At 35.9% G+C, this 21,063-nt stretch overlaps 2 protein-coding genes across 3 annotated transcripts; both read right to left on the reverse strand.

The window, feature by feature from the left end:
* Positions 1-1,936: 1,936 nt before the first annotated feature.
* tmem106c (transmembrane protein 106C) lies at positions 1,937-14,412 on the reverse strand. The gene is made up of 7 exons (XM_022220383.2): positions 13,775-14,412; positions 9,909-9,972; positions 9,636-9,795; positions 7,705-7,845; positions 3,790-3,839; positions 3,625-3,678; positions 1,937-2,923 (listed from the first exon to the last, which is right to left on the reverse strand). The coding sequence occupies exons 1-7, from the start codon at positions 13,986-13,988 to the stop codon at positions 2,773-2,775; spliced, it is 834 nt and encodes a 277-aa protein (XP_022076075.2). The 5' UTR covers positions 13,989-14,412; the 3' UTR covers positions 1,937-2,772.
* A 755-nt stretch (positions 14,413-15,167) lies between these two features.
* On the reverse strand, positions 15,168-19,382 carry LOC110970167 (PTB domain-containing engulfment adapter protein 1-like). Of its 2 annotated transcripts, none has more exons than XM_051949939.1 (7): positions 18,791-19,382; positions 18,623-18,694; positions 16,812-16,910; positions 16,584-16,721; positions 16,402-16,506; positions 16,182-16,254; positions 15,168-15,462 (listed from the first exon to the last, which is right to left on the reverse strand). In XM_051949939.1, the coding sequence occupies exons 1-6, from the start codon at positions 18,836-18,838 to the stop codon at positions 16,183-16,185; spliced, it is 534 nt and encodes a 177-aa protein (XP_051805899.1). In that variant the 5' UTR covers positions 18,839-19,382; the 3' UTR covers positions 15,168-15,462; position 16,182. The 2 variants fall into 2 exon arrangements, with proteins under 2 accessions (XP_051805899.1, XP_051805898.1); XM_051949938.1 differs by having other exon boundaries at positions 16,143-16,254.
* Between the last annotated feature and the right edge of the window lie 1,681 nt (positions 19,383-21,063).

The following is a 21,063-nucleotide window of genomic DNA, read 5'->3' on the forward strand; positions in this document are numbered from 1 at the left end:
AATAAATCTTCTACAAGACACAGAGCTGTAGCTTCGTTTCAGTGTGAGCTCTAATGTTTCTCTGTGTGACTGTGTCTGACCTCTAATAAAAACCTCCTGTTCACTGGGAGCTGCAGCCGTAGATATATATCCATCTACTGATTCATATCTATGCACATTATGTGAGAACCAGGTACGGACAGTTACGTACTGAGAAATGGGCACAGTCTTCTTACCGCAAAGGTAAAACGCTGCTTGTCTTCTCCTCCGGCATCAGGAAATGTCTTCAAAGTTTCTTCAAATCCAAACGAAATACAATCAAAAGATCAAACTGAAGTCATTGGTGCATTCAGGTGCAGTCGGACAACGAAGTTCCGTTCAGGAGCATCGGAAATTGGAGTATCAGTAATGTAAGTTTCCAACGAAAATGTTGAGGGGGCACACGGGGAGGCCAATCAGATCACAGGGGGGGGGGGGGGGGGGGGGGGCACTGCAGCCCTGTGCCCCCTCAGAAGATCCACCACTTCCTATCAGTGATCAGAATCTAAAACGGAGACACCTTCCTGCCTTGTTTCAGATTCTGATCACTGATAGGCTACAGGTTCCCTTGGCAACGTATACAGTGTGCGCGACCATAACTGCACGGCTTCGTCCGGTAGCATCATTAAACGCTGCGGTTCATATAGCTTATCTATTCCCTCAGCTAAGAGCCTGACACACATGACGCTACTTTCAGAGGAGATGATCAGTGAAAAAGGAACTTTTTAAGATGATTTTAAGCTGAAGCTCTGAACAGAATGTGGCCCAGACCAGGTTGGTCTACAGCATAGGTCTAAGTTAGCATGGTGATCCAGTCAGGTTAAAACAGAGACACCTTCATGACAGAAAACTCTGCTTTTATGCTCAACATACCTCGCTTAGTAGTATGCCTACACCCCTCAGCTGTTCTTGAAAAGTGTCCTGATATGTGTGCACGGCTGCAGCTCCTATAGACACAAATGAGTTTACGGCTACATATTAGCACAACAAAACAGCGTGTAGTAACAGGATGAGGATAAAAAGTTTGTAAACCGGGTGACACGTCAGCAGATAGGCTACCCGTTGGAACAAAGCATCAAACATAAGCCGAAGTAAATAACTTCCTAAATGCGGGAAAACAAGATATGGACTAGAACAGCTAAGAAAAGACACTCACCTTAGGAACATCACATAGGTACGGCCCGTACACATATTATTGCAGGTTATAGAGATGGTGCGCTTGATTTGCTTACCCAGCTGTCCAGGAATGATATTAATAGTATTCGTTAGTATTTCATGCACACACTGTACCTATTTCACGCAAACGAATTAGTATTTCGTGCGCACAATATAGCTATATCATGACCACAATTTTTTTTTTTTTTAAACATGTCATCAGAGGGGCTCCGTAAGGAATAAATTGTGGTTTCTTGAAATTTCTGTTCAGTTTTCAGTGATCTTTAATGCAGAAAGAGCAGCAAATATTAAAAATAAATGCTTATTAATTCCCTTAAACAGCAGCTCTAAATGGTAAGCAAAAAATAAAAGAACAATTAGAAGTGCTTATTCGTCATTTTATTTATTTTCACCCGCTGGGTATTTTCTTTATTAGTAACTTCTTTTTTTTTTTTAAACATCAGGATTAGTTTGATATCTAACTGCAGAATTCTCAAAATATTTGTTGATTTATTTCCTTACTGCTTATACTTTATCAACCCAAAAACAAACCAAACAAAAAACACAATTACTGGTGTTCCTTCGTCATTTTTAAATATTTTCCATCATGGAATGACCTGCCTGGTATTTTCTCCATTAATAATTTGATTTTTTTTTTTAAATACATGTGAATAAATCCTGATTTGCCTGTTTAGCTTTAACAGTAGTATTTCACTGCAGAAAATGGTCAGAAAAAATAAAAAAAGTGAAACACATAGCGGTGTTCATTATTAGTCATTTTATTAATTCCCTTTAATATTTATCAGAACCAAAGCATGAAAAGTTGCATTTTGTAAAACCTGCTAAAAATTCTTTCAACAACAATCCCTTAATAAATAAAACACAAGTCTATTATTGCTTTGTTGTTTCTGTGAGTTTCATGTATTTGCTGGTTTTAAACTGATGTTTGATTAGTGAGTGAAACACAGATATGAGCAGAATAAACCATCCTGCTGCTGAAAACACTGAATCCAGATGCTCAGCAGCTCATATTTTGAGGTAAAACGGTGGAATAACAGAATTAAAGCCCTTCATTTGTTCCTTTTTTTTGCTGAAATGGGAGTGGAAATGATAAATTGTAACAAAACAAACATTTCATTGATAGAAAACCTCGTCTGAGAACATTATTTTCCTCCTGAATGTAAAGAAAAAACATCAGTGCGCTTCGACTTTGCTGATTAGAGGTACCGAGAAATAAGTTCGCAAATTCATTTTAAAAATTCAATTAACATGGCAAAAAAGTGCAAAATCTAACAGTTCGGCCACTTTTTAAAGCCAAGGGATCCTCTGAATGTGTTCCACCAGCAGTCGGAGCCATTTTCCCTTAAAGAAAAACATCTTTCAGCGCCATCATGATCCGATGAGTCACTGTCAGCGACTCGTCACTCGCTGGCAGTGACTCATCGGATCATGATGGTGCTGACTCGCCAAAACTCTTCGAAAAGCAGCAGAAAAGCTCTCGGTAAGTTAATGAAGCGGTGTTCCCTCTTGTAAAAGCGCCGTGACAAAGAGCTAAATCTGTCTGGGAGTTAAAGTCCCACCTAGTCCAACGGGCAGGACTCAGAGGAGAGGCGAGTGGAGGGAACCGTGAGGATTGGTGGAGGAACGTCCCGTCTGGAGCCGGGTGGTGTTGGAGCCGCAGTCGATGTAGCGGTACGCCTCCAGGCTGTTCTGGGACGTCCGGACCATGTAGGAGGTTTTGACCGAGGTTCTGGAAAACAGGCCAGGATGTTAAAAAAAAAACAACAGATAAGGTTTCTACAGCAGCAAAAAGCACTAAACGGAGGAAACTTCATCTGCAAAAAGGAGGATTTCTGGGATTTTTAACACTTAAAATCAAGATTATTTTGTGTAAATTATAAAGCAACATCAATTGTGATTATTTAATGAAGATTTTGGGTTATTCCTCATATTTTGCAACCATTTTTTGTATTTTCTAGTCTGGAAATGAATCCTTAAATTTACATGTTCTACTAATAAAAGCAGAAAAAAAAAAAGCAGAAAATCAGTATTCATTACAAATCAGTAAAGAACCCTGTCTTATTCCTGTTTTTTTTAACATAGATACTTTTTCTACATTGCTGATGCTGTAATACTTCTACTTTTTGACATTTCAGAGGAGAAATGTGGACTTTAGTCCCCTGTGATTACTTAAGGTGTATTCATGGTTATTTTGCAATAATTTTTGTGTTTTCTAGTCCCACTCCCAGACCCCCCCACCCCCCCACATAAACCCCTTAATCTTTGGGTTAAACGGATTTTCTACACTTTTTCCTGCTTTTTTGTCATTAAGGATTCATTTCCAGACTACAAATGCCTAGACAGTAAAATAATATGAAACATCTGTACTTTTGTAAGATTTTGTATCCAGGAGTATTTTATATCAGTAAAACGATTCTCAGAAGGACTTACTGCATAAATACGACGATGTTGTGGACCTTGATGCTGGGCATGGTGCAGAAGGCACTAAAAAAAAAAAAAGACATTTTTCATGATTAAACTAGAATATTAATACTTTTTCTTTCTTCTTCATGTCTCTTGGTGTCATTTTTCAGTAGAAGTTCACAGAACACTTACTAGACGTACGGAGCGCTGCTGCCGATCTCCACGCTGACCGTGTAGTTCACCTGCAGAAGGTCAAATGACAAAGTTTAAAGTGTTGTTTATTTAAATAACGATGCAAAACTTGTCCAAAATAACTAGAAATTTGTTGAAAATATTGCAAAATTAGTCCAAAATGACTTGACACTTGTCCAAAATTACGCAAAATTTATTCAAAATAATGCAAAACGTATCTAAAATAATGCTAAATTTATCCCAAATAATGCATAAGTTGTCTAAATTTATTTGAAACATGTTCAAAATGATGCAAAATTGGTCCAAATAATGCAAAACCTTTCCAAAATGATGCAAAACTTATCCAAAATCATGCTAAATTTGTTCAAATTAGTGCTAAATTTGTCTAAAATCATGCATAAGTTGTCTGGATTTATTTGAAACTTGTCCAAAATGATCAAAATTTATCCAAAATGATGCAAAAATTGTCCAAAATTATGCAAACCTTATTGAAAACAATGCTAAATTTGTCCAAAATTGGTGCAAATAATGCGAAACCTTTCCAAAATTATGCAAAACCTGTTCAAAATGATGCAAAACGTGTCCAAATTAATGCTAAATTTGGCCCAAATCCTGTCTAAGTTGCCTAAATTTATTTTAAATTTGTCCAAAATGATGCAGAACATCCAGAAATTTTAGCAGCAGTGAGACAAAAGGAGGAGTTTGTAGAGAACAGAACTATTTAATAAACCTCAGCGTGTCTCATTTAACATGCATGATGAAAAATGTCCAAAAATAAAAAGCAACAGCTGCTGTATAGATTGGAGAAAGTGATGTTTGACATTTTCATCAACAAATCTGATTAAAAGCCAAAAACCAACAAGCGATTCAGTCTCCCAATAATTCTTCCTCCTGTAGACAGAAATCCTTCAAACATAAAGTTTTGTTGTTAAAAAAAAGGAAAAATGAACTGAAAATGCCGAGTCAGTTGCTTTATTTGTCGTTTTGTTTCTTGTTTTAGTTGTTTTGTGTTTCCTTTGTCTCGCTTGTGTTTTTTGTCTTATTTTTGTCATTTTGTGTTTTGCTTTATTCGTTGTTTTCTGTATCGTTCGTCGTCTTGCTTTTGTCATTTTGTGTATTCTTTTGTCTCACTTTTTTAATATTTTATCTTTTCTTTTGTCATTTGTCTCATGCTTTTGTCATGTCGTGTTTCCTTTTTGTCTCACCTGTGTTGTTTGTCTACTGTTTTGTTTTTTGCTTTTGTCATTTGTCCATTTTTTGTCGCTTTGTAACTTTATTGTCAAATTTTTTGTCTCTTGCTTCGTTTCATGTTGTCTCATTTTTTTGTCATTTTGTCCTTTTTTGTTTTGTGTCATTTGTCTCATTTTGTGTCTCCTTTTTGTAATATTTGTGGTTGTTTTTTGTCTTTTTTGAAGTAGAATCCTGTATCGTTCAGTTCCAGGTGCCTAAATGTTGTGTTTCTTTGTAGACACTCTGTGATCTGGAAGTTGGAACATGGAAATGATAAACTGAGACTGAATGTTGCTGAAATTGAACTTATTTTTCTGAATAAATTTCAGGTTGTTTATGATGTTTTAATTCCTTAAATGTGAACAGTTTCAGAATGAACTTTTTTGTACTAAAACAAAGGAAAAAAGGAAAAATGTGGGGTTGTGGTTTTTTCTAGGGTATTATGCTGTGATTTTACTGGTTCCTGGAGATCAGACTGGGTTGATCAGATTATTACAAAAGTTCAGTTTTGCTGTTAAAAAAAGAAGAAACAAACTAAAAATGCTGAGTCACTTCCTGTGAACACTGAGTACTTGTACACTGAAGAAAAGAGGAAACGATCTGAAGCTTCTTTTCAGGAGCAGATCTGATGCTTTACAGCAGCAGGACTGTTTATCTGATTATAATCCAACATTTAGAGTACAGAAACGAGTCGGCTGGTGCAGACAAACGGTGCCGTTCTCTCTTTGTTTCCACTGCAGCTCTGTGACAATAAAAGCTGCTGGAATCACACAGTCATTGTTGGCTTTGGCCTTTTGATTAGACGGTGAAATAAAAACTGAACAGTTTCTGCAGTGATGACAAATTTTATATAAACACAACCAGATTTACAGAAAATGAACACACAAGTTTTATTTTGAACTATTTACAACCTGTAAGACCAGGGCTGTCAAACATGCGGCCCGCGGGCCAAAAGCGGTCCTCCAGAGGGTCCAATCAGGCCCTCAAAGTGTAAAAATGACAGAGAAGACATTAGATTGTAAATTAGTAAAACTATAAATTTAAAATACTTTCTAGACCATGACAAGTTGCTTTTCTCATAAAGTAAAACATTAGATTGTTCATTGTTCTTTTTTCATTTTGTGTCTCATTTTTGTAATATTTTGTCTTGTTTTTGTCGTTTGTACAATAATTTGTCGCTTTGGAACTTTTTTTTTTAATTTTTTGACTCTTTGTTTTCTTTCATGTCATTTGTCTTTTGTTGTCATTTTGTGTCTCATTTATGTAATACTTTGTCTTATTTTTGTTGTGACTGGATGTTTGTTCATTTTTTGTTGTTTTATTCCTTTTTTTGTCATTTTTCATTTAGCGTCTCATTTTTGTAATATTTTGTCTTGTTTTTAATTGGTCCAATTTTTCGTCCCTTTGGAATTTTTTTGTCTCTGTTTTGTTTCGTGTCGTTTTGTGTCTCTTCTGTAATATTGTGTCTTTTGTTGTTTGAATTTTGTCGTTTGTCTCATGTTTGTCATTTTGTTTCTCATTTGTGTCTCGCTTGTGTTGTTTTGTTTCCATTTTTGTCATTTTTTATCTCGTGTTTGTCATTTGTCCATTTTTTTGCTGCACTGTAACTTTTTGTGTCTTTTTTGTTTTGTTTTGTGCCGTTTTTTTGTAACATTTTTGTAACATTTTGTCATGTTTTTGTTGTTTTTTTGTCTTTTTTGTCTTTTATTTGTTGTTTTGATCATAAAATAAAAAAATTACGATATTATTAAGCTCCAGGTATCTGTGACTAAATGCTTTCTTTCTTTATAGGCACTCTGTGATCTACAAGTTGTAATGTGGAAGTGATAAACTGAGACTTAATATTGTTGAAACTGAACTTATTTTTCTTCAGAAATTTCAGGTTGTTCATGATGTTTTGTAAAAAGATAATTCCTTAAATGTGAACATTTTCAGAATGTACTTTTTTGCACTAAAACAAAGGAAACATTAGGAGTTGTGGTTATTAACGGGTTATTCTTTGATTTTACTGGTCACTGGAGATCAAACTGGGCTGAATGTGGAACCTGAACTGAGACGAGTTTAACATCCTTGTAATATAAATTCATTTCAGGTCGGTTTTGCAGATCTGCAGTTTCACCAGGACACAAAAGCTGCATGTAGAGAATCTGATTTGAAACACTGCTTAAAAACTTTGGTGACTTTGCTCCAAAATAACCTTATAAGCTCTATTTCTGCTATTCCAAGTTACATGATGTGTGAAATAAGTTATTCAGAAATAAGGTGATGAACCAAGTTAAGATGCAAGAAAAAAAGGATGGTGCTGGTAAAAGAGTATTAAAAAGTACAAATAAGGCATAAAGATGAAATACTAAGCTTATAGAAGGCTGTTTGTGTTGCAGTGAAGCAGGATTATTGCACAGTTTAGTGTAACAGAAACAAAACAGGCTCATCCCAGCAGAACACCAGAACATAGCTCATGCTAATTCCTGTTAGCACAAATGCTAGCAGTCCCTTGCAGTGTCTTTAAGTGTCACCAAATGGTTAAAACTGTTGTGAATCTCGACATTTGTGCACTTGTTTCAGCACTAATAAATGCTGTTATGAAGCAGGTAATTAGCTTTTTGAGTGGAGAAGCTGGAAATAAACCCACGTTAATCCCTTTGAAAGTGTTTGTTTGAGTGTAAATCCAGTTTGTTCTGATACCTGGAGCGAACTGAGCGGCTGGATGGTGGTGGCGTTGTCCATCTGCTGGGTCCCAATCACCGTCCTCATGTAGAGAACCTGACAGCTGACGCTCTGGACCAGCACCGAGAAGAAGTTTGGGTTGGTGAAGTTCAGCGTGCTCTGAGAGAAATGCAGTGAGTGTAAAAAACAGAAAAAGAAAATAAGAGACGGTAGCCTTTATTGTGAAATGTGTTTTTTTGCAGTAGCTTGTCCACCATATTTGTTTAAATTCTTCGGCAGCGTTCTACATCACATACAGTAACTGTGCTTCTAACTTTAAATACGCTCTACAGCTGCCCTCACAAAGAACAAACTGTTTTGGTTAATATTTATTTCATCAGGAGATAATGCCTCATCATAATAACGCAGCATAAACTGTGATCTTTGCAGTCTGTAGTGAGAATGAGCTGTTATCTGTCAGCTCACTATCAGCAGCTCCAGCTTGTTTAAACTTGCAGGTAACATTGTGATGCAACTCTGCAAAGGATTGTGGGTAAAAAGACATCCTGGTATTTTTTAAATGCTGCATTTCAAACGATGCGTTTTACACACTAAGAAATGTGTACACTGTTGAGTATATGTCCAGAATTATGCATATTGTTCAGTATTTGAGGGTTAAAGAGAATCAGGAGAGTTACATTTCTGCTGGACTTGTCTTTTTTCATTTCTTTCCTTTAGCACACTATTTAACATCTTACTTTGTCACTAATTGCATGTAAAACCATGACATGTGGCTCAGAAGGATCAGAAAAGTATTCTGGGTTGGATGCAAAATTAAAAATCCAACCAGATGTAGTCGGACATCTTGGTATTTTCTGCATGCTACATTTGACATAATTTGTATTAAATATTAAAAAATATGAACATCGTCATACATATTTACAGAATTATGTATATTGTTGTATATTTAAGTGATAAAGACAATGAAGTGAGTGAAATTTCTGCTCCATAGTTCATTATTTAATGGTCTTCTTGCCTTTATGGGAACACTTTTTGTTATTAATTAAAAACTGTGACACATGTAGCTCAGAAAGGCAAGAAAAGTATGTAGCAGGAAATCCTGGTATTTTTGTCATACTAAATGTGATTAACTGTGTTTTGGAACACACCAAATCTTATCTGGTGTATTATGTAAGATGGAAGTAGAGAGAAACATCTCTTATCTGAATGTGTTGTTGTACTTTTGCCTTCAACTGTTGCCAAGCAACAAGGGCTCCGCCCACAGGAAGTGAATGGCCAAAACAAAACCAGCCACGGTTCATCTGAACATTATCAGATCTCCAGGAAAAACGCCCAAAGAGATCAAAAATACGTCAGAAATAAGAAAAACACACAAAGCAGGAAGTTACAAAACCTAAACATGAAACAGCTGATTTTTTTCTAAACTAAAAAGGTCACTACTGGTCACACATTTAGTGGATTTCAAACAGGAACTGCACTGAACCACAGCCTTCTTCTAATAAATGAAGATGTGTGTTTCTACTAGGGCTGGACCCGAATATCCGAATATTCGTTCAGTACAGCGGCATCCGGATATTAATTTTAGTATTCGAAATTTAACAGAAAGATTAATTTTTATATTAAATAACAGAACAGGAAATACAGCAGCAGCAGTGAGTTAATCTGTAGTAAGTTGTCAAAAATCGACATTGTACTGACATTGAAACTGCCTGTTTTCACCTCAGAAAACACAAAACTATTGAGCTGACCGTCATGTGACAGAGACAGGAATGAAATCCTGAAGTCTGAAAGGACAAAAGCCTGAGAATGTTTGGAATTTCAGCCCGCACGAAAATCAGTTTCCAAAACAAAGCGAGAACCTTTCTGCTAAATTAGACGACTTGTCAAACACAAATCAACATTTTACTGAGAGAAACTTGCTGCAGGAACAAGAAAAAACAAAAACTTACCGTCATGTTCATGAGGACCTTCATCTTGGAGTGATCGAAGCGCACCGTCACCGATCGAATCCCGCCGTCCACCACCACCACCGAGCGAGGAAACAAGAAGAAGGCGACCAGTGAGGACGCCAGCAGGCAGAGGACCACCGACAGAACCACATACTGCTTCCTAAAACACAGAAAACACTAAAATACAGGTTCGCTGCACACCTGGAGCAAGTGAAATGATTGAATAGATTACAGAAATGTAGTTTTTCATGAGGAAGTGTCGGTTTTACTCACGTCCTTTGGGGTCGAAGCCGCTGGTCGCTGTATGGAATCAATGCCACCAGTTCATTCACCTGACCTGTTAAGGAAGAGACAAGAATAAATACCGTTTTTCAACAATCAATCTCAAGCTTGTTTTTTCTTTAAAAAAGACCTTTAACAGTGACAGGAGCTGCTGCAGCTCTATTATACAGTCCTTGCAGGATTTAGCGGGCGTTTTTCATGATTGTTGCGGCCGAAAATGCCTGAATTTGTGGCAGCTTTTCTAAAAAAATTGCGATAAAAGTTGCAATGCTTTAAGCTTATTTATTGTGATGAAATTACGGGAGACAGTGACAACTGCTAAAAAGCTGCATTTTTTCCAGCTTGTAGAACACGTTTCAACACTGTAATTGACAATATTTATTCCGAAATTAATTATTTTGCGTTCCAACCCATTTCCACAAAAGCTGGCACACCATGGTGGGAAATTAGCAGCAGCCAGATACTGGTTTAATATGACGTGGTTGGCAGATTTGCGGCACAAAATATTACTATTGAATGAATCCTATTTGTACATATCTGTCAGTGGCTTAAAAAGTTAATTTCACATCCTGGCACACACATGTTCACACACACACACACACACGCTCACGGATTGTCACATCAATTAACAAGAACAGCACAGAGAGCGCAGTCCTCAATCAAGACAGGTGTGTGTTCTGCATGTGTACATACCGAATCGCGTGACCTAAATATGTAGCCGGCAACGGGAATTGATGGGACTCAGAGACACCCCCACAATTTAATCAACTGTTCCTTGTATCATTTCTGATACGTTCACAGTGGTAGATTTGTAGAAGGATAACAATCATGTGATCATCAGCAGGCCGCTGAGGTAGCGTTCACTTGTTGCCATGGTTACCATGCTGCTATCAGATGCGTACGGCTATGAATCCTTAACAAACATTAAGCCACATCACTGCCGAAGTCTAATCACTTGGTCCTTGTGTCATTTCTGACCGACCCTGAAAACTTCATTCAAATCCCTGAGTCTGTTTTTGAGTGATGTCGGTAACAGAGGAAGGATTCACAGGCGCTGATCGTCATAACTCCGCTGTGTTCTTTGGTGGAATAATTAATCTAATTTACCTCATTCTTTCAGTGCTCTAACGGATCTGGATGCAACATTTTCCATCATGGTGATTTGTCTGATCTGTTGTCTGATCATTTCAGCCGTTCTAATATGTTTTGTGATTTTTTTAAAGTGTATCAATCGATGATTTTTTATTTATTTTTTTGTATTCCACCACAATATTGCACAGGTGTAAAACAGTTTAGCTTCGCTTTGGTGAAGAACATCAGTGAATTAATTGTTTCATCACTAATATTCAATCATTTTATTGAATATTAGTAAATAAAAAATATGAAAATAAATTAATTAAAATAAGAAAATAAAAATAATTCAAATGAATATTGGTAAATAAAAATAAATATGAAAATATATTAACAATTAAAAAACATTTAAATTAATATTAGTAAATAAAACAGATCTGAAAATAAAACATTGGAAATAAAAAATCATTTAAATGAATATTAGTCAATAAGTAAAATAAACATGAAAATAAATTAGCAATTTAAATGAATACATTTTTAAATAATTTAAATAGTAAATTTTTAATTTTATTATTAAAACAATATTTTTTAAACTGTGCATGATTTTTTTAAAACAAAAATAATTACAAAAACTTTTTTTAAAGTGGTGCTATTCTTATGTCACTCAGATCATAATATGACAAAATTGATCTGAAATGAAAAAAGTAAATTATTTTACAGTTTATAAAGTCGATTATTGTGCAAAAGAACGCACAATTAACCTGCAAAATGTGCTGGTATTTATTTTTAAAAAGCTGCTAAAATTACTGATATGTACAACAAAAGGTGTTAAAATGACTGATATTTACAATAAAAAACACTATTAATTAGTCTAATTATGGTACAAAAGTAGAAATAAGAATTTAGTCCGAGAGGATGCAGGTTTATTCAGTTTCAAGTTCCATCCAGTGCTTTATTCCCAAAATCCCAATAGTTGCCATTTTTTTCCTGAAGTATTACAAAGAAAATTTGACAAATAGACTCATTTTGTGGTAAAGAGGTGCCACAAAGTAAAGAATATTAATAAATGGAATTCCATCCTATGTTGGAAAGTAAGTAAGTAATTAAAGTTTATTTATATAGCACTTTTCACAGATATAAAAATCACAAAGTGCTTTACATTAAAAGAAAAAGAAAAATAAGACATGAAAATACAGTAAAATAAGCCCCCATGAAGTAAAGCCACATTGCTCATAAAATCACACAGATAAAAATCACACATGTAAAATCACATAAAAGCCCTCTCTCAATTAAAAGCCTGCTTGTATAAAAACGTTTTGAGCTGCTTTAAAGACTGTAATTGCTGCTTCCTGTTATCACATTTTACTGTTTTATAGTCTTGTTACACAATTTTATTACTGTAGTTACATAAATTATCGTAAAGACGTGGACAGAAACGGTTTTATCTGAGAGTCTGTCAGACTGAAATGGAAAAATCTCTAATAAAACACCTAAAAACTGAAAAAAAAATTGTGACATTTAGTAAACAGATCAACATTTTACAAACAATAAAATGAAACCTGACATTTTGAAGAAATCTGCCAGATTTGGTGCAATTTTCAATTAAAGAATATTACTAAACTGAATTCCATCTGAACATTTTATTGTTTTAAAATGAATTATTATTCTGCTACAGACAGGATTTTCAGTGTTTTACCAACTAGATTCGGTCTGATTATTATTTTTATGTTATTTATTTAGTATTTTGTGTTCTGGATGAACATTTTCACTTCTTTAGCTTCTGAATCTCCTCTTCTGGACTATCTATGGAACCTGTCAGGCCAGTTATATTAAAATACAACATATGGAAACAAACATTTATAGTTCTGTAAATCTACTTGTAATATTAATATAAAGATGGACTTAGCAAAGAAAAAGTAGGATGGAAATATGTCACATTTATAGTCATTTTATTCTGAAATTACTTGAAAATGGAGCTATTAGGATTAAAAATGCAGAGATTTCAGGGCTCAAGATCCCAATAATGGTCCTTTTTCTAAAATATTTCAAAGAAAGTTTTACAAAAACATTAATTTAGTGGTAAAGAGCTATGCTAGAAAGACTTTCTGAAATGACATTTTATTGTTTGAGGATGAATTATCATTAAGCTATAGACAGGATATTCAGTGTTTTATTAGCTAGATTTGCTCTGACTATTATTTATATGTTATGCATTCAGTATTTTTTGTGTATTTTCTCCTCTTCAGCTTCAGTATCTCTTCTTCTGGACTATTTAAAGGCTCAGTCGGCTCAGTAATATTAAATAAAATATATGAAAGTGAGTATTTCTGAAGGTACATCTCTGCTAGTTATTGTTTGTTATTTTTTTTTAGTATTTTGTGTTTTTAGTGTATTTTCTGACATGCAGCTTCAGAATCTCTTCTTCTGGACTATTTATAAGGTCAGTCAGGCCAACGATAACAAATAAATGTATGAAAACAAACATTGTTTATGCAAATAATCTTCTCTTAATATTAATATGGATCACAGAGTAAGCAAAGAAAGAAAGAAAATAGGATGAAAATGTGTCACGTTTATAGTAATGTTACCTTAAAATAAGTTGAAAATAGTGTTTTTAGGTTAAAATAGCACCTCTAAATCTACATATTATTTTGTTAAGACTTCTTAAGGTACAATTTGTGACTAAAAATGTACATTAAATCTGTTATAACTGCATTAAATTGTGTTTAAAACTAAACTTTGTGACATAACTGAGAGTTTAACGGCAGCAGCAGGTGTCTCCTCACCTGAAGGGATCCGTCCGGTGCCCTGACACGTCGGGCAAGTTATGCTGTCCCTCCCGGTAAACTCCACGTACGGGAACTGGGCAATGTCCTCCCGCCGGTCAAGCCCGTCCAGCGACTCGTTGTCGGAGTCCCACTCCTCCGCTCGCCGGCCGGAGCGCTGCCTGTCCGGGAGGAGCGACGCCCTGCTGCCGCTGCGGGAGAACCGCGTCCCCATGGAGGCTGCAGCCCGGGGGGTCGGTCAGAGTCGCCGGGGAGCTACTGTCCGGTAACAGTGGGAGAGGAAGAGGCCATTAAGACCGAAAAGGAAGTTACTTTAACGGACGTTTCGGGAGAATTTAACCGGTAAAAGATGAACCGAGCGTCCGGTGAAGTTCAGAGTGGCGTCGCTCCGTTAGCCGCTAAGCTAGCAGCGCTGCTCCGCAACTTTAGCCGTAAGTGGCAGGTAGTCTGAAGTTTAAACCGTCTGTGAGGCTAAACAAGCTTAACTATCTAAACTTTAACCACCCGTCAGACTAAACTCGTCCGAGTTCACCCAAAAAAGTCGCATTTATTCCCGGAACCAACTTAACTCTATCCAACAGTTTACGTTGATGCTGCGCTGCCTTCAGGAACGCTCCGTTTATCTGCCAAACTGGCATTCAGGCTGCATTCAGGCGCTTTATGAATCCTCCGAGAATTATTTTTGTATTTACGTTTCGAGAAATTAAAACAAAGTAAACACATCTTCAGTTATGAAAATCACACCAAAATATTTCTGTTTGATATTTAAAGCTGTTTATCTCGTTTTTTGATGTCACTTCTACAATTAAATTCAATATTTCCGATACCAAGGGATGACGCCCTCTGCTGCCCCCTGCTGTCACTGTTTGGTCAAAGCAGCAGTTAATAAAAAATAAAATAAAATAAAATGGATCTTTTACATTCCAAACACATTCTGTTCATTTGCACATTTCTGTATACTCTATAAAAATACTGTCACTCTCTGTTGTTGTTTTTTCTTCTATATTATATTTTATTATATTATATTTTTTAATCTTTACTTTATACTCAATATTCTATGTCTTATTGTTTCCAAATCAATTTCCCTCCAGGTATTAATAAAGTCATGTAAATCTAATAATATAATATAATGTAATATAATATAATATAATATAATATAATATAATGAACACTTTTCATTTACTTTGCAAGCATATTCTCATTTGCACATTTCTGTGTACTCTGAAAAAAATACAATACCATGACTCTACTCATGTATATTCTGTAGGGTTTCTTTTTCTATGTTATATTTATTTTTCCAAATGTTAATTCACTTTATTTTTATTTTATTTTTATCTTATTTTACCATCACTTTATACCTTAATAATGTAAAAATGTAAAACAGAAAAATCTCTTTACGTGACAAAAAATATGATGACTTTATTAAACAGATTAGACTTTTACAAACAGTAAAATAAAAACCCAGTATTTTTTCAGTGTATGATATTATTTTACTTAACATATATGTTAAGAATGTTATGGAATATATCCAGAACTATTTCATTCATTATTTCCACTGTAATTTTACACCAATAAATGAAGTAATAACAGAATGTTTATTCCAGCTCTGATTTATGCTCTTCCATCTTCCGTTTCTCACTCCCTCTTATCTTTCGTTGTTCTTCATGAGGTTTCTTTGAAGGGAAAAACTGAGAAACAAAGAGAGCAAATGTGAAATAAGTGAATCATTGCTTACACTATAAAAAGTCTAAAACAAGCACAAAGAGAAGCAAAATGACACGAGGAAAAGCTACAGAAACACAAAACAACCACAAAGGAACATAAAACTATGACAAAGACAAAAACAACTACAAAGAGACACAAAACAACTACAGACACAAAACAACCAAAGAGACAAAAAAATGTGACATAGAGACACAAAACAACCGCAGAGTGAGACATCATTCCAACAGAGACATAGACAAACCACAAAGAGAGAAAAAAACACTTTGACAAAGAGACACGAAATGTCACAATAGACACAAAAAACAACCACAGAGACACAAAACAACCACAACGACACACAAAACAACCACAGAGACACACAAAACAACCACAGAAAGACACAAAACAACCACAGAAACACACAAAACAACCACAGAAACACACAAAACAACCACAGAAAGACACAAAAAACAACCACAAAAAGACACAAAACAACCACAAAGACACAGAAAATTATGATAAAGACACGCAAAACAACCACAAACAGACACAAAACGATGACAAAGATACGCAAAATGTCAACAGAGATGCAAACCACCAACAAAGAAACAAAAAAATAAGACAAAGAGACACAAAATAACCACAAAGAGACACAAAATCAGACCATCATTGGCTGTGTGCATCTGTAAGTTGTGCTGCGTACGTTAACACGTGTGGCCACTTATTCCTGAAAGTCGTCTCTTCAGCTCAGAGTTTTCTCTCTGCAGCATTTTATTCTGAAAGAAGAAGGAAATAAAAGAAGGCAGCTGTTTAAAAATGGCCTGCTGAACATTACAGACATTTTATTTTTGAAGGAGCTGCTTCTAATAAATCAGCCACAAAAGACAACTAATGATTAATGTAAATTCTGCAACCATAGGTACCTTGTGTCTGAGCGCCTCCACTATCAGGTCCCGTCCTCCTCTGGTGTCCTCCGTCTTCTGTGAAGCTCTGAAGGCATCTCCGATTACCGAGACCAGCACATGGGACTGAAACAGGAAGTAAACATCTCACATTCGTCTGGTTTTCACTCTCGTTCCTCTAACTCCACACCGCTGATACTCACAAACTTCTTGCTCTGGAACAGATAGCAGTGGTAGGTGTCAGCTGCCGGATGTTTGGCCACGAAGCCGAAGACTTTGGGTGAAGATGGCAGGACGGCGCAGAAGGAGACGGTGGACAGAGGGCAGGGGTACAGCAGGAACTGAGGGCGGAGGATTTAAAGTCAGAATCAAACCGTAAACACCCTTAGAGAATTAGAGGTTTAATAATAACTAGGTGTTTTGTCACAAACCTTGGTTTTGTTTTCCAGAATGTCTATGCTGCTGGGAGACAGGAAGAGATGGACTTTGCTCCTCTTTGCCGCCTTTTCTGAGGAGTAAGCATCTGGAGTCTGGGAGTTAAAGGAGGATGATTAATGGAATGAAAGCTGGAAGGTAGAGTTCATTAAAAAAAAGAATCATTCACTTTACTTTCCCACCAGAATACCACAGCTTCCCAACATCCCAGTTGAGGCTTTGTTGGTCAATTTGATGAACTACGGCAACATATTTTTGAGTCTTAGCTTAGCATTAGCATTAGCTTAGCTTAGCATGGTTATTCTGAGAAAACCTACAAAGAAAATATAAAGTTTGGATTTTGTGAGTTTATCTGAACCAGTGCACAAAAAACCACAGTAAGATTGACTAAGATACATTCATGAACATCTGTCCCAACAACTTTTATAGCAATCCTTTCTAAAAACCAAAAATATCAGTTATGGTGGAGCTAGACAAAAACTGATCACCAAAGTCATGAGGATTGATCCTCCAGAGACCATGAAAGTCTGTATTCATTTTGTCCAAATTCATCTAGTAGAGATGTTTTAGTAATAGAAGAATTAATGAACAATCTGAACCTTAAACCACAAGTTTCAACAGATCATAGTCAAATAAGAAAAACCTTGTCAAACCAACAAACACACAAACCCCCAAAAAACTCTCAAAACAACCACAACGACATACAAAGTTACACAAGAAACAACTACAGAATGACACAAAACAATCTAAATGAAATTTAAAAATATTAAAAAAAAACATGGCAACGAGACACAAATGCCAACAGAAACACAAATCAACCACAAACAGACATGAAAACTATGACAAAGACACACAAAACATCCATAAAGAGATACAAAACCATTACAGAGACATTAAAGAACCACAGAGGCAAAACAAAAACAAATATCCACAAAACAACCACAAACAGACACAAAGCAACCATATAGACACACAAAACTATTACAAAGTGAGACAAAACAACCATAAAGAGATAAAACAGCCACAAAACAAACACAAATAGACACAAAACAACCATAAAATAACACAAAACTATGACAAAGACACACAAAACAACCACAGAAACTAAAACAACCACAAAGACACACAAAACAACCACACAGACACAAAAAACACAGAAACAAAACAACCACAAACAGACACAAAACAACCATAAAGAGACAAAACAACCACAAAGACACAAAATGCCAACACATTACTTGGGTTTTGTTTGGTTTATTTCCTGTTTTATTTTGAAAAACACCCATCTCTTGTTATTCCTCTTCCTCCCGTTGTCTGGTTTCCCTCCTTTTTTGATCCCTAGTTAGTCTTACCAGTGTCTCGTGTCCTCATTAGTCCTCTTTGACTTCCTGTTTCACCTCATGTTCACCTACCTTAATTAATTTATTTATTTTTTGTGCCTTTAGAACCCTTCATTCCTGTTTCCTTACCTTGTTCTTTTGAATTTTTTTCTCGCTGGATTAGTTTCCCTGAATTCTCCAAACATCTTGTGTTTGGGCCTTACCTTTTTGTTATGTAACTTTTTCTAATCACAGTTCCTTTTTACCACACCCTGAGATACCGATCAAACAGGAAGTGACATAAACCTCTGATAAAATGATGCTAATCAATAACAGAGACTCAAAATGACGACAGACAGATGTAGTTTGAGTGTTGGATGGATGTTTTCATGATGTGATGTGCCAAAATCTCTCCACGATTTCATAATAAGAATAAAATGTGAAATATAATCAACATGAAGTGTGTTCAAGGTCTAATAACTGCTCACCTTGAGGCTCTGAGCTGCTTCCTGAAGGATCTGTAGTCCATCTGGACGAACCACCTCCACTCGGCCAAGAAACTACAAGAAGATGGTGGATTTAAGAGTTGTATCGACTTCCATTCTGCCACAGCTAACAAAAAATACCCACCTTGTACTTGATTTATCAGCATTTACCTTTACTCGAAAGGAGATCTCGTTGTCATCTTCTGAAGATATGCTCATCTTAAAGCCTCGTACTAAACTAACACCTGCAGTCTGTGGAAAACAAGCATGTAGAATTATAGCAGTGTCCCAAACAGTTCATTTGAATGTAAGAACTAAGGTAGATATCGTCTCACCTTCAGTAAATACGCAAGGACCCGACTGAATCGTCTTCTGTGTGTTGTTGTAAAACAGGTGTAAAGTCTGTTGGAGTTAATGAGTAACTGATGAGTCTTCCTTATTGCTCTTCATCAGATTATCAGGCTGCATGGAAGTTTTACTGGTGGGTTTCAGTGACACATGAAAGATATTTTTACAAGAAGAAAATGAGAAGATTAAAACAAAAAAGAGTTCTCTGATGAATTCTGCATCTAATGGACACTGCTTTTGGTAGCTCTGGACACAAAAAAAACACCAAGAGACAATAAAGACACTACAGAGACATACTAATTGTAAACAGAGACACAGACCAACTACAAAGAGACAAAAAATGACCACAAAGAAATACAAAACCACAAAGAGACAAAACATGAAGACAAAGAAACGCAAAAACAACCATAAAGAGACAGAACATTAAGACAAAGAAGTACAAAACAGCCATAAAGAGACAGAAAAGCTATGATTAAGATACACAAAATAAGAAACTACGAAAAAAGACACAGTCAAGAAAGACACAAACCAACCACAAGGAGACAAAAAAACAACCACAAAGAAGCAAAATATTATGACAGAGGCGCAAAACAACCACAAAGACACTGAAAAGCTGTGACGAAGAGACACAAAATAACAGCAGAGACAAAAAACTATGAAAAAAGACACACAAACAGTCAACAGAGACACAAACCAACCACAAGGAGACAGAAAAAACCCACAAAGAAACGAAGCATTATGACAATGAAACACACAACTACAAGAGATAAAACTACGACAGAGACACAAAATGTCAACAGAAACACCAAACAACTACAAAGCGACAAAAAACAAGTACAGAGACAAAAAATATGGCAAGAGACACAAAACAACTGGACAGACAAAAAAAACTATGAAAAGAGACACAAAACACTAACCGAGACACAAAACAACCACAAAAAGACACAAAATAACCATAACGAGACAGAAAAGCTATGACGAAGAGACACAGAATAATGGCAAAGATACAAGAAACGATGAAAAAAGACACAACAGAGACACAAAACAACCACACAGAGACAAAACATGACAGAGAAACCGACAACAGAGACACTAAAGGTAAACAAAGATGCAATACAGCCACAAGAGACAACCACGAAAGACACACAAAATGTCAACAGACACACAAACCAACTACAAAGAGACAAAAAAATGATTATATAAAGACAAACAACTACGACAAAGAGACACAAAACAACCACAAAGAGAGAAAAACTACAACCATCTCTGGTGATATGTGCATGACTTTTCTTTCTTTAATGGAGTAGATCTTCAGATTTGAGGGTTTTTTGGACATTTTATTTGATAATTGTAGTTCCAACCGTTAAATGGATTACTGTGGAACTTCAACAGGACTGTTTGTTGTAGAAACACTACTTCAGACACCTTAAGAAGGCAGAAAAATCCACTAAATTACTACCTTTTTACAAGCTTAACCTGGTGCTAAAAACAAGAAGCTGGTTCACATGTCAGCAGCGTTCCAGAGCTTTCAGCAGGGAATATTTAGCTTTGTTGGGACTTTTTCTTTCCTCAAATGAGATATAAATTATCTAAATTGTGTTACTAATGAAGCAAAGGAGTTCAAATATCTACAAATTCTGTTCATGAATGATGGGAAAATAGAGCGCGAGATGGATGGACAGATTGGTGCAGCATTTAAGTGTGAACAAGGTAAAATATATAACTCGAATTCACAAATGTTTGCGTGTCTGTTCTTGGCGTAGCTCGACAACCGTACGTCAGATCCATGTCAAACTTGGCAGAAGTGTTGGTGTTGACCAGAGGAAGTGCAGTGTTGACTTTCAAGCAAATCAGATCAACTGTGGGCATTTCATGGTTGTTTGCGTGGTCGTCTCCCTGGATATGGATGTAGCCTCTGTTGCCAGGCAACAGCATCAATGACATTATGTCACATAACAAAGACACGATTCTAAATAGAGAGAGCTGAACAGATGGATTGGTGCAGCGTTCAAGTGTAAAAAAAGCAAAATATATAGCTATAATTCACAATTGTGCGCGTTTGTGTGTCTGTTCTTTGCGTATCTCGACAACCATTC

The sequence above is a fragment of the Acanthochromis polyacanthus genome, chromosome 6 (genome assembly GCF_021347895.1).
Source record: "Acanthochromis polyacanthus isolate Apoly-LR-REF ecotype Palm Island chromosome 6, KAUST_Apoly_ChrSc, whole genome shotgun sequence".
Lineage (NCBI taxonomy): Eukaryota > Metazoa > Chordata > Actinopteri > Pomacentridae > Acanthochromis > Acanthochromis polyacanthus.

Bases quoted from the DNA above. Each gene is read 5' to 3' on its own strand.
- tmem106c (XM_022220383.2), bottom strand. From the start codon at position 13,988: ATGGGGACGCGGTTCTCCCGCAGCGGCAGCAGGGCGTCGCTCCTCCCG. The intron at 9,973-13,774 runs GTGAGGAGACAC...CTTCCTTAACAG, and splicing joins CACCGGACGGATCCCTTCAG to GTCAGGTGAATGAACTGGTG. The intron at 2,924-3,624 runs GTAAGTCCTTCT...CCTGTTTTCCAG, and splicing joins AACATCGTCGTATTTATGCA to AACCTCGGTCAAAACCTCCT.
- LOC110970167 (XM_051949939.1), bottom strand. From the start codon at position 18,838: ATGAGCATATCTTCAGAAGATGACAACGAGATCTCCTTTCGAGTAAAG. The intron at 16,507-16,583 runs GTGAGTATCAGC...TTCCTGTTTCAG, and splicing joins TGTTCCAGAGCAAGAAGTTT to TCCCATGTGCTGGTCTCGGT. The intron at 16,255-16,401 runs GTACCTATGGTT...TTCTTCTTTCAG, and splicing joins TGGAGGCGCTCAGACACAAG to AATAAAATGCTGCAGAGAGA.